The sequence below is a fragment of the Convolutriloba macropyga genome, chromosome 3 (genome assembly GCF_964194025.1).
Source record: "Convolutriloba macropyga chromosome 3, txConMacr16.3, whole genome shotgun sequence".
Lineage (NCBI taxonomy): Eukaryota > Metazoa > Xenacoelomorpha > Acoela > Convolutidae > Convolutriloba > Convolutriloba macropyga.
In genome coordinates this window covers 73,925,161-73,937,783 of record NC_134470.1, presented here as the reverse complement: position 1 = coordinate 73,937,783, position 12,623 = coordinate 73,925,161, and the positions used below count along the sequence as shown (strand labels likewise).

The following is a 12,623-nucleotide window of genomic DNA, read 5'->3' as shown; positions in this document are numbered from 1 at the left end:
CATCAGTGGTAAAAATTTTGCTGCTTAGGCATATATCGCAATGCCAAACACAATTTCGGGATGCGGCAAGTCATTTAACTTCATCGATTTTCAGAGAAACACAAACTCCGTGATACCAGTTGCCACACTTTTCGCAACAATTGGCCGTCATACCATCATTTTTCACTGACTTCTTGCAGGTAGGACATTTCGGGTTACTAGTCCTTGTCATAGCATTCATTGATATAAAACTATTTAATATGAAACTATTTAATTAATATTCCCTACCCAATGCCTAGGATATTGATTACGTTCCCAAATTTCTTCATTTTTTGTCAATGCTTCATGGAACGCTTCCCAATTGCTGGTGGCTCGGAACAGTGGTGTATTGTTCCCTGTATTATGCTTTTCTTATGTTGTAGGGGTGCACAGCTACGATAGTTCAGAATTGTTCCAGTTTCTGATGGTTTTTGATACCATGTGCAGAAAATTGTCCCCTCCGGTTGTACGTTAATTGACATGTCCAGAACTGGCAAACTGTTTTTATCATCTGTTGTTTCTAATGTAAATTGGAGATTTGGATGGAGGTTATGGACCGCATCTAACAGCTCTTTTGTGTTACCTCTAACTGTTCTCACAATATCGTCGACATCTTAGAAAAACTTTAGTTTCGGAAGAATGGTTAATGTCAGTCTGATCATTTTCACTGCAGAATGAGCACATCCAGAACTGGTTTTCCATGCTATCATATTCTGTGTTACTGATTTGCTGACATTTTGCGTGAAACCATCTATTGCAAATTTCGCACTCAACACCCCTGGAACGTGCTGTCACACGGAGTTCGCAATTGCGACAATTGCTAGATTTTGTTGGTTTTACATATAAGTGTAGTAGTAGTAGGTGTCCGTAATTTCAGTTGTGGATCCCACGATTTCATCCAAAGGTTTGCCAAAATAACTGCCAAGGACGCACCCATTGCCAACCCGTCTTTCTGACAGTACCTACGATTTACTGCCCCTAAGTCGTTACACGGAAATGCATGATTTACTTTACTTACGTTCATTGATAAGAGGTGCCTACGATGTTAATCCAGATTTAATCTAGAGTCAATCTGACTCAATTGAAGTGACGCGCCAATAAACGAGAGGTGAATTCAAGATCTCCCAATTGCGGCTTCAAAACTGATGAGAATTTCCTCTGAAGAAGGAAAAAACCCCTTTTTAACTGTGTTGTACGGGTACACAAAGATTACGTTCCTACTCTCAACAAGAACACTACAAATGATTTACCAACAATTTTTCGAAAGAACATACAACGAAGAAAACAAATGCTTATGGGGAACACTCTGCAGATGTGGACATTGCAATATACTGAGCAATGTTAGACTGATATAAACTCTATTGACTGTGTATAATGGGTGAAAACCTCTGAGCCTATCCCGAAATACTTAACTACTACTACGCCAAAATTAAATGCGAATTGCAACTATGTGTCTTCTATGTGCGACAGCTACAACAACAACAACAACAAGTAAAGCCCAGAGAGCAGTACGGTGAGAGCTTTTTCCGCCATACCATGCGATTTACCAAAACTGTTGAGACATAATTCCATGGTGTGAAGGGCTTAAGTTTGAGCCGCACAGCTCCCTCCCCGTATTCACTCCCTACTTGTTTGTTTAATCCGTAACCCCTCACACTCCAACCCACTGCTCCAGCCCACCCCCTCTCTCAATCGAGCTTAAGTTAGACCCATCATCGGAGGCTCGCGACTGACAAAGTCAACAGCTCGCCAGTCATTTGAGAGCGATTTGCCCCACGTTAGTTTGTTATGTTTTCTGTGTCATAAATGATTGTCCTGAGTCTTTCTGATTTGGTACCAACCTTCCTTTTTGCAGCCTTATCTGATATCAAGTTGCAATCTTTTCAGATTGGAAATAGTTTACTTGCCACCTTTTTCATTATGACAAACGAGCCGCTGTCGAAGAAAATCAAATTAGCTGAAAATAACTCAGATGGGGCTAACAGTCAACGCGAAGCAGAAACTCAGGCAGCCATAGAAAAAATTGATGAAATTCAGTCCGAGCTTGATGCACTAAACGACAAAGCCAGTGAAGAAATCCTCCAGGTCTGTTTTGAAAAAAATGTTGAGATATTGTTCGGCTAACGTTTTAAGAAGCTTTTTGCTATTTTTTGGAGCGTCATTTAATTGAACTTATACAATATTCAGTATGTGGTGGAATTCGAGTGGGTTAACAATAACTTAAGAGTTCCAATTCTGCGACTGACGTTACACCAGGTTATTCTTTCGCTAAATTGCTACATAGTCATATACTCGAGCATAACTTCGTTATGCAGCTCGTTATGATACATTCGTTTTTGTTTTACTCATTGAAAGTTAGGTAAGTTTAAATGCCGACATAATAATTTATTTTTATATTCTTTGACGTTGCAGTTCGATGGAAATGGTCCACATTCCAATTATTTTCTCGTTCATTTGGTTTCTTGTGTAGATGAAGCTATTGTTGCTTCTGGAAACGTTAAAAAGACTGAATATTTTTAGGTTGAAAGGAAGTACAATAAGCTGCGTGAACCTTATTACTCAAAACGTGGAGGAGACATTGCAACAATCCAAGGCTTCTGGGTAACAGCGTTCTTGAACCACCCGCAGATATCTGCGCTGCTCTCAGAAGAAGACGAGAAAGCCCTTGCATACATGGAGAACCTCTCAGTCAAAGAAAATGACGACATAAAATCTGGTTACAAAGTTGTCTTCACGTTCAAAGAGAACCCTTACTTCAACAATAAGTTGATTGAGAAAGAAATTAAACTCAACGAAGAAGGAGAGCTTGTGGGCACGGCGACCAAAATTGACTGGAAACCAGGTCAGTCGTTGGTTACTCAAGGAGCTCAACCCGAAGGAGCAGGAGGTGATAGTTTCTTCCACTGGTTCTCAGAGGAGGCATCTTCCGGTCTTGGCCAAGACGAACTTGGGGAGATAATCAAGGTCAGTAAGTGGTTGTAACTGAGAATCCACTTTTCTAAAACATGCTTACGTACCTAATATTCCTAGTAGCCAATAGAATAAATGAAAATTCTGACGGCTACTGCAAATTATTTGATAATTTTGAGCAATTTTTAATGGCTCTGAGTTTTCACTGTGTTCAAATTGCTCTCGAACGCCCGAGGGCATTAAGTCTTTAGAGCTTTAGTAGTGTCTTGGTGCACTTACTGAGCTCCCAAGGAGGCAGAAAATCATTGTGCGGAGGAAAATTCTAGGCTTGACCCCCATGTAGTTGGCCCGAACTCGTCGAGTGAGGATGGTGTCCGTAAGCTTAAGCTAACTAATACCTAAACCAACCCTTCATTCGTCATATTGTTCGATAATCCAGTTTTTCTGAAAATATACAATTTTGACCAATTTTTTAAATTTTTGTCTTCCAATTTTTCACCTTTTTCATCATAGGGAACTTTGTCTGTCGTCATGATCACTGTATTAAGGGTGTTTGGGTGCCAAATTGAACAGATTTTGACAAAAACAAATTTTGGAAAGCTCTACCTTTGAAACCAAAACATGTAGCAATCCTCTGTAAAGGCCAGCAGATTTCCTCTGACCTATACTTGGACCTCCCCTTTAAAAAGACGAGAGCTCTCTGTTTTTTTAAAAAAAAAATAAGCTGCCAAATTTTTGACCCCAAATTGTATTTTTCGGAAATTTTTTCTCAGTTCGAATTTTGAAAATATTCAAATTTTTCCATTGATTCGAAAAACCGTTGAGAGTTATTTCCCCAGACACAAGACAGTCAATTTAAGTAGTTTTTAACAGTAAAATGAGAAAAAACTAATTACAATTTTTGAATTTTCACTTTCTCTAAGATTTTCATTTTTTTTGCAAAAGAGTCACTCAGGGCATATTTGTGGTGCTTGCACCACATCATGCCCCATGAAAGATGGAGAAGTGGTCGCAATCTTTAAATGTTGCTGTCATCCTAGAGAGAAAAAATCAGTAAAATTTTTTTTCCAAAATCTGTAAGAGAATCTAAATAATCAAGAAGGCAGCGCCCGAAGGGCGCTACCATTTCCAATTTTGCTCTTAAAAAACTATTCAGAAGGAGTACCGTCAGCGAGAACGTCCTAATGACAGAACAACTGACCGCCCTGGGCAAAAACCTCATGCTAGTGTACTCACCGAGCTAAAGAGGCAGAGCATGACAAGGAAAATTTTAGGCTTGACCACCCATTCTTGTCCTCTATCCTCTCTTTTCCCCATTTCCTCCACCTCACCCTGCGTGTGTGAGGCTTGCCTGATAAGCTTAAATTAGCTGCAGCAACCAAAGCCAGCCTCACAACTGTCAATCGAGAGCAATTCGTCGGATGTGGGTTAATTTTGTGATTTGAAGGCCACGATGTTTGAAATTAATGTCATCAAAGGATACTATAACAATGCGGGTTGCTGCTATTAAGAATTTTAATAAGCTGCGAGTTCGGACAAAAATTTTCACTTACCTTTTTCGCAATTTTTCTCGTTGGATCGGCCAATTTAGCGTACCAGCTTGTATCTCTTGTTATCAAAAGACTGTGGCCAGCACGTCATATTAATCATCGATCAGACATTGTGTATTTTCTGAAATGAGATTTGCATCTTGAGATTTTGAAATTTTCTCCTTAATGATTCATATGTTGTTTAAGAAATCCAAATTTATCTTCAGGAATATTTTTAAATCTTGAAATTAAATCCTTTTAGGAGATTTTTAATAGCCGCCCTCATCTTCTCAGCCGGCTATTATAGCGCTCGTATTTTTTACAATTCAAAGAATTTGAGTTGTATTGGGGCGCTGTCTTTTTTTAAGATCTGTTCACACATTTTCATGATATTTGAAGTCAAATTGGAGTAGTAATTTTAGTCACGCCGAAACAGAAAGTGGAGCGAAAAAGCGAGTGATTTTGCGGCGTGAAATTTTTTGCTCTCATTTTAAAGTACAGTGAGAAAATGGTGTTTGAACAAAAATTCGGTTTCTCCAAATTTCCCTTTCTCGCTAGTGCTTTTTTTGTTCACATGACATTTTGACCTTGATTTTAAAAATGTTTCGCTTTACCTCATTTTGCCGCTTTTTCAACATTCTGCGTAAAATCTTTTGGACTTCTCTAGGCTTGTTTTTCTCTTCTCTCATTCTGCTAAAAGTGATTTTGAACAGCAGTTGCTCAGCAAAGGAGTTCAAAATGAACAGAGTCAGTAAAAAAATTGAAGTCAGATATAGAAACGGGGTAAACCCATAAAGCCCAATTTTAGATGCCCGCTATTTGAACGGCGTTCCTATAGGTCTTAGTTACCATCTCTAAAGCTTATTGGTATTGATAGTAGCACCTGTAGCCCCTCTCTAAGAAACAGAAGTATGTTCAACTACGAAATGCCATCAAAATAAATCGGACTTAAAAATGTTTTTGTACAAATATCCTTTTTTTTCAATATCTTCTATTCTTTCAATCCCAATCATGCTTATTGGAATCAACGGCGGCTATTTTTCCGCAATATGGGGTATGTTTTAATTTGTCTGCCGGGTATGTTTTTTCTGCCGGGTTTGTTTTAATTTGTCGGGTTGAATTTTTCATTAATTGAAAATTTTGTTTTTAATTCGACAATTAGGAGTCACTGAAATTTTTGAAATCAAATCTAAACTCGTTTTTCTCAATGTGTGCTTTTTTATGTCCAACCATCTTTCTTCGAAGATGGAAGTTAGTTGTTTGTGGGTTTTGAAATGAATTAATTATTTTCGAAATCTAATGTTTCGAAAATACTCAGCAAATTAGCAGTTTCTGCAATTTCAAATTTTTTGAATGTCTATTTTCACATAAGTGTTCTGGTAAACTTTTTTGCACTGGGTTTGCATGTCATTGTAACCATTATAAATGTGGTTCTGAAGATATGGATATCAAGAATCTTCAGCGTCTATTTTACTGTTTTTGTGACATTATATGATGTATTTAACTGCATCTGCTCGTCTCGATTATATTAATCTAATTATTTTTATTGTAGATTTTAAGTTTTCATTTTCTATGAATTTGTTAACTTTTTTTATTTTTGGCTTTTGATTTAAAGATAGTCAGGCAGCGGATTTTTTTTTAATAGCCGCACAGCGATAGCTGGGGCTATTATTGGCCTTCTCTTGGTTTTTTTTTCGTCGTGGCGATTTTTGTTGCCAACATATGACGTCACAACCACTTCAAATCTGCTTTTTGTTCATTCGTTCATGCAATTTCAACTGAAGTGCGTGTGTGACGTCATTTTTCACTCTTATTGGAGCGTGTTTTTTGATCATTTGCGTGATTAAACTTTTGGTCACACTTGACTTGCCTCACTCTCTAAAATGACTTCCTCACTTTGAAATTGACTTTTATTTACTTAATTCAAAGAGATAAGGTCAAAAGGGTGTGTGTCACTCTAAATGAAGGTTATTTCAGAGCAGCTAATAGAGGCAGCAAAAACTTATAAAGATTTTCAATAAAAATATAGCATATCAACCTTCAATGAAAAGACGAATTTTTTTGGTCTGCCTTTTTTACTGTTTTTTTTAGACTGCAGATCTACAAAGCTATTGCGGCTATTTTCTGGCAATCTGCCAGCTATGCTGTTTCATTTTCTTGGAGCGTTTTTATTTGCACTCAAACCAAGTTTGTAGCAATTTTATTAGTCCTCTTTTTATGCGATTTTTCGTATGACCGATTTTCTCCCTGACCCATTTGACTTTTCATTTGCAAAAACGGGAAAAAAATAACTCTCTGAGGGCATTAAGTGGCTGAGCAGCTCTCTTAGAGCCGTACGCTTTACTATTATCAAAGTATGCGTTTGAGAGAAATTCGCCCGACCTTAGTCGGTTTTGTTTCAGGACTTGTACTTCTTTGTTTATCTCTCCCGTGGTAAAGATTTTTGTTATGACTTTATGACGTCAGGATCAATTAACATCTGCTTTTCGTTCATTCTTTAAAGCAATTTCGACTGACCTGCGTGAGAGATGTCATTTGTGTTTGTAACTTTTTCTTAGAAAAATTCGTACTTTGATCACGTCGGAAGATGTCCAACTTCAAATTTTCAGCAGGTTCTGCTACTTGGTTTTTGAATTTGTACGCGTGACTTTCTTGTGGTTTTTGGTTTGTTTAGTTTGTTAGTAAATCAAAAATGACTTGCTTCATTAAATTTCTTGTGTGCCTACTTACTAAATTTAATTTGGAAATACAAAAATTAAATTCACTCCGATTAGGAGCCTTCGATATTTTTGAACGCGCTATGCGACAGCTACGTTATTTTAAAAGTTTTCGCTGTGTACAACCATGCGTTTTTTGTTACGCACAATTTTCAACTATCTTTCAAGACGAATGTTTCAGCAACCAATGATACAGTTGACATTAATCGACAAGATATTTTGAGTAAGATTCATGAAAAATAGAATCAAACAGCGCGATTTTCAATAGTAGTTTTGACTAATAGCCCCGATCAGCCTCTCAACGGCTATTATTTAGGCGCTCTCCTTTTTTACAATTTAAAGAATTTGAATTGTATTGGGGCGCTGTCTTTAAGATCTGTTCAAACATTTATATGATTTTTGAAGTCAAATTGGAGTACTGATTTGTGTCATGCCGAAACAGGAAGTGAAGTAAAAAAGCAAGTGTATTTGCCGCGTGAATTTTTTATGCTCTAATTTTAGCTTTCTCGCTAGTTGTTTGTTCACATGCGGCAATTTGATTTTTACTGTTATTTTCGATTTTTTGGATCGATTTTTTTCTTAATGGTTTCCCCAATCCATTTATATATCATTTCAGGTCTAGTTTTTGTTTGAAATAAATTTCAATAAAGTAAATTTCAATAAAATTCTCGCTAGTTGTTTTTTGTTCACATGCGGCATTTTGACAACAATTTTTGTTCATTTGTTATCTGATTTTTTTAGAAATGGTTTTCCGATTTCACTCATAGTCCTCATAGTGTTTTCCGATTTCACTCATAGTGTGCTGCTATGTTTTTTTGCGATTGAAAGATTTTGATTTGTATTGGGGCGCTGTCTTTAAGATCTGTCACACATTTTCATGATTTTTGAAATCAAATTGGAGTAGGGTTTTTGGTCACGCCGAAATAGGAAGAGGAGTGAAAAAGCGAGCTCGCTCTAATTCTAAAGTAGAGAGAGAAAACGATGTTAAAATAAAAATCGGCTTTGTCGCTAGTGGTTTTTGTTGACATACGGCAATTTCAATTTGATTTTACTGTTTTTTTTCTATTCTTTGGATCGTTTTTTTTCTATTTGGTTTTCTGTACTGTTTTTTTTTCTGTTTTTAGGATCGTGTTTTTTTCTAAATGGTTTTCCCAATCCATTCATAGATTTTTCTAAACCTATTATTTTGTTTGAACTAAATTTGCAGTTCTCGGCAGGGGTTTTTTGTTCACATGCGGCACTTTGACATTGATTTTCTGTTTTTTTTTTTTCATTTTTTTCATCTGATTTTTTTTAGAAATAGTTTTTCCAATTCTTTCATAGTCCGTTCTAGGTCTAGTTATTTGTTTAGTCAATGAAAGTGTACGTCAGGACTTGTCCTGCTATGTTTTTTAAAATTGGCTTTACCTTTTGATCACGGTTTTCGTTTTACAAAACACGATTTTCATGTTTGACTTCTGACTTACTTCACTCACTGTTTCAACTGAATGGATTTAGCAGTTCTCGGCAGGGGTTTTTTGTTCACATGCGGCATTTTGACATTGATTTTCTGTGTTTTTTTTTCAATTTTTTCATCTGATTTTTTTAGAATTAGTTTTTCCAATTCTTTCATAGTCCGTTCTAGGTCTAGTTATTTGTTTAGTCAATGAAAGTGTACGTCAGGACTTGTCCTGCTATGTTTTTTTTTTAATTCGCTTTACCTTTTGATCACGGTTTTCGTTTTACAAAACACGATTTTCATGTTTGACTTCTGACTTACTTCACTCACTGTTTCAACTGAATGGATTTTAAATTCTTTCACGCATTCATTTACGCAATGTGGTGAATACTGTCAAAGTCAAAAGATCAAAATCAAGAGACGGGATAAACCGATAAAGCAAGGTCATTAAGTCATTGAGAATTAGGTTATCAAAGTTCATTTGTGTTCGCCAGCTGACATTGGTATCAAGCTTATTAGCTTTCAGTTCAGAAGCTGAATTAAGCATAGTTTTAGAATCCAAGTGAAACTGCACTCCAAATTAGAACACTTTGACACTAAAAAAAACAGAAAAATTCGGACAATTTATCTCTTCTTTTTCTGTTTCAGTCCCAATGTGCATCAAGCACGTCAACGTTGGCTATTTTCCGAATGGCTATTTTCCGAACGTTGGCTATTTTCCAATGTACCGGCTATGTTTAGAGTTCTGTTTAATGTTCGTTAACAAATCGTATTTTTTATAAATGTTTTGAGTGTGTCTAAATGTTTTCGATCCTCCATTTATCGACGAACTATTTATTTGGCTTTCTTTTTAAATTGCACTTGAACGAAGTTCATAGCAATTATTGTAAACGTGTGTCTTTTTTTAATGCAAAATTTTCGCTTGACAATTTTCTTCTAGAACATTCTTTTACTTCTCAAGTGACTTTTTCACGCTTTCGTTTTTCATTTTTGAGTGATCTCTATTGCTCCGAAGTAAAGCTCGTTACTAATACAAAATCGGTTGCAGCACAGTAGAGGTAAGAGATTCGTGGCGCAGTGGTTAGTGCGGGGGGTTGTGGATCGGGATGTCAGTGGTGCGAATCTGGGCGGGGGGAAGGATTTCTGCACCCATAAAGAAAAATTCATCTAGGCTACAGCCCCTGAATTAAATTGCCCCGCCTGTCGTTCAAGAGCAATTCTTCCGACATTTGTCGGTTTATGTTTATCTGAATGCTATTATGGGTATTGTTAGAATGATTTTTGTAGGATGACATCTGGCCCAACCCACTGCAATACTACCTAGCCACTGAGGAGGGAGACGAAGATGGGGAAGACTACGGAGACGAGGGGGACGAAGAGGATGATGGGGAGGAGGAGGACGAGGAAGAGGCCGATCCCAATTAAACCACACCTGAGGAGAACATCGTGACAGAGGTCAAAAGGTCACAACCTCCCAACGCATCATTCACCTCGCTTCTACCAACAACCACCAACACACCCTCTACTCAAATGTTAATTGGCCAATCTTACACATCAACAACTGCATATAAAAGCTGGCTACCCTTTTGACCTTCATGTTGTGGCAACGAATTTTGTTTGGTGACGATATTTTGACCTTGAAAGTTTCGATGTTTGTGCGAGTCTCGTGATTTGTAATATTCATGGAGTGCAAGCACTATCTATGCAATTAAATTCCTCTTCATCGAACCTTATTCTATCTTGAAAACTACGGCTGGAGTATTAAAAATGAAAGCGAGCTAATATGTATTGGCAATGAGCTATTTGTTATTGTATGATTTAATTAAATAGTTTGATCTTCATATGTTTGGATATCTCTCATTGCCAACGTCAGCTGAAGCGGAACATTTGATAGTTTGACACACTGTGATTAATTTTTCGTTTTAATTTGAGCTTATGTTAGATAGCAATCGACGACTAGAGCTAACTGTATTATCAAACATTTTCAACAATTACTCTAATTTTTTATTCGAATATTCGAAATATTCATATCTATTCACTGCTAGCTCTTTCTGCTCGATGTGTTAAAAGTTGTTTGATTTTTATCCTTGAAGAGGCTACGTATGCTAGCCTCTTCGAATTTGTAACTTTTTGATGTGTTGTTCTAATAATTTAAAGGTTCCGTTTCCTTCAATGGTTTTAATTAATATACGTAAAAACATGTGTCATGAGAATAGTAGAGTTTTATTAATAGCCGCAAAGCGATAGCTGGGGCTATTATTGACCTTCTCTTGGTTTTTACAATTCAAAGAATTTGAATTGTATTGGGGCGCTGTCTTTTTTTTAATAGCCGCACAGCGATAGCTGGGGCTATTATTGGCCTTCTCTTGGTTTTTTACAATTCAAAGAATTTGAATTGTATTGGGGCGCTGTCTTTTTTTTTAAGATCTGTTCACACATTTTCATGATTTTTGAAGTCAAATTGGAGTGGTGATTTTGGTCACGCCGAAACAGGAAATGGAGCGAAAAAGCGAGTGGTTTTGCGGCGTGAATTTTTTCGCTCTAATTTTAAAGTAGAGCGAGAAAACGGTGTTTGAACAAAAAATCGGTTTCTCGGTAGTGGTTTTTTTGTTCACATGCGGCAATTTCACAAGTATTTTTAAAACATTCACTTAAGTGGTTTTAGTAAGTACTAGTTGTTTTGATGAAGTAATTTTGGCAGAGATAGATATTTCGGGATCTCAAGTTATGACAAAATTTGATCAGATTTTTTATCATATTTCAACAGATTTGATTTTTTTTACTTTTTTGTTTTATGGTTTCTGTCGAGAAAATCATAAATTAGTGGAGGCAAGTTTTTTCTGATGAGTAGTTGGATGGCGGATAAATAGATTTTCACTTCGAGTCGTTTCCGGAATTCTTCCGGCTATGTTTTTTTTTAAGATCTGTTCACACATGATTTCATGATTTTTGAAGTCAAATTGGAGTACTGATTTTGGTCACGCCGAAACAGGAAATGGAGCGAAAAAGCGAGTGGTTTTGCGGCGTGATTTTTTCGCTCTAATTTTAAAGTAGAGTGAGAAAATGGTGTTTGAACAAAAATTCGGTTTCTCGGTAGTGGTTTTTTTGTTCACATGCGGCAATTTCACTCTGATTTTTACTGTTTTTTCGATTTTTTGGATCAGATTTTTTCTAAATGGTTTTCCCAATCAATTCACAGCTCATTCTAGGCCTAGTTTTTTGTTTGAATTGAATTTTCATTTCTCGCTAGTGGTTTTTTTGTTCACATGCGGCATTTTGACATTGATTTTCTGTTTATTTCTTATGTTTTTGTTCTGATTTTTTTTAAATGGTTTTCTCAATTCACTCATAGTCCATTCTAGGTCTAGTTTTTCCGTTTAGTCAATGAAAATTCTTTGAATTGTACGTCAGGACTTGTCCTGCTATGTTTTTTTGTTTCGTCGTCATGATTTTTGTTACGACCAGATGACGTCACAGCCACTTTTTGTTCATTCGTTCATGCAATTTCAACTGAATTGCATGTGTGACGTCATTTTTTGCTCTTAGTTGAGCGAGTTTTTTTGTTATTGGCGTGATTAAATTTTTGGTCACACTTGACTTACCTCACTCTCAAAAATGCCTTCCTCACTTTGAAATTGACTTTTATTTACTTCAATTCAAAGAGATATTGTAAAATGGGCGTGTGTCACTCTAAATGAAGGTTATTTGAGATCAGCTAATAGAGGCAGCCATAACTTATACAGATTTTTAATCAAAATATAACAGATCAGCCTTCAATGAAAAGACGAGTTTTTTGGTCTGTCTTTTTTACTGTTTTTTTAGACTGCCGATCTACGAATCTATTGCGGCTATCTACACAATCTGCCAGCTCTGTTTTGTTAAATTCGTAGCAAGAACGTGATATCGATTTACCCCCACCTAATGGTTGCAGCTAAAGAGAATAGAAGTAGGATTTGTTCATATTAGGTGCAAGTTCTGAAGAAAACGACGTGTGCAGCCTGGGAACAATCA

The 12,623-nt window shown here is 36.6% G+C and overlaps 1 protein-coding gene across 1 annotated transcript; it reads left to right on the top strand.

Moving 5' to 3' along the window:
* The first annotated feature begins 1,876 nt into the window (after window positions 1-1,876).
* On the top strand, window positions 1,877-10,785 carry LOC142336448 (protein SET-like). Its single transcript, XM_075385292.1, has 3 exons — window positions 1,877-2,103; window positions 2,539-2,982; window positions 9,900-10,785. The coding sequence occupies exons 1-3, from the start codon at window positions 1,939-1,941 to the stop codon at window positions 10,035-10,037; spliced, it is 747 nt and encodes a 248-aa protein (XP_075241407.1). The 5' UTR covers window positions 1,877-1,938; the 3' UTR covers window positions 10,038-10,785.
* Window positions 10,786-12,623: the final 1,838 nt, after the last annotated feature.

Excerpts from the sequence above, each read along its gene's own strand:
- LOC142336448 (XM_075385292.1), top strand. The coding sequence starts at position 1,939 with ATGACAAACGAGCCGCTGTCGAAGAAAATCAAATTAGCTGAAAATAAC. Across the intron at positions 2,104-2,538 it reads CCAGTGAAGAAATCCTCCAG|GTTGAAAGGAAGTACAATAA; the intron begins GTCTGTTTTGAA and ends GAATATTTTTAG. Across the intron at positions 2,983-9,899 it reads AACTTGGGGAGATAATCAAG|GATGACATCTGGCCCAACCC; the intron begins GTCAGTAAGTGG and ends TGATTTTTGTAG.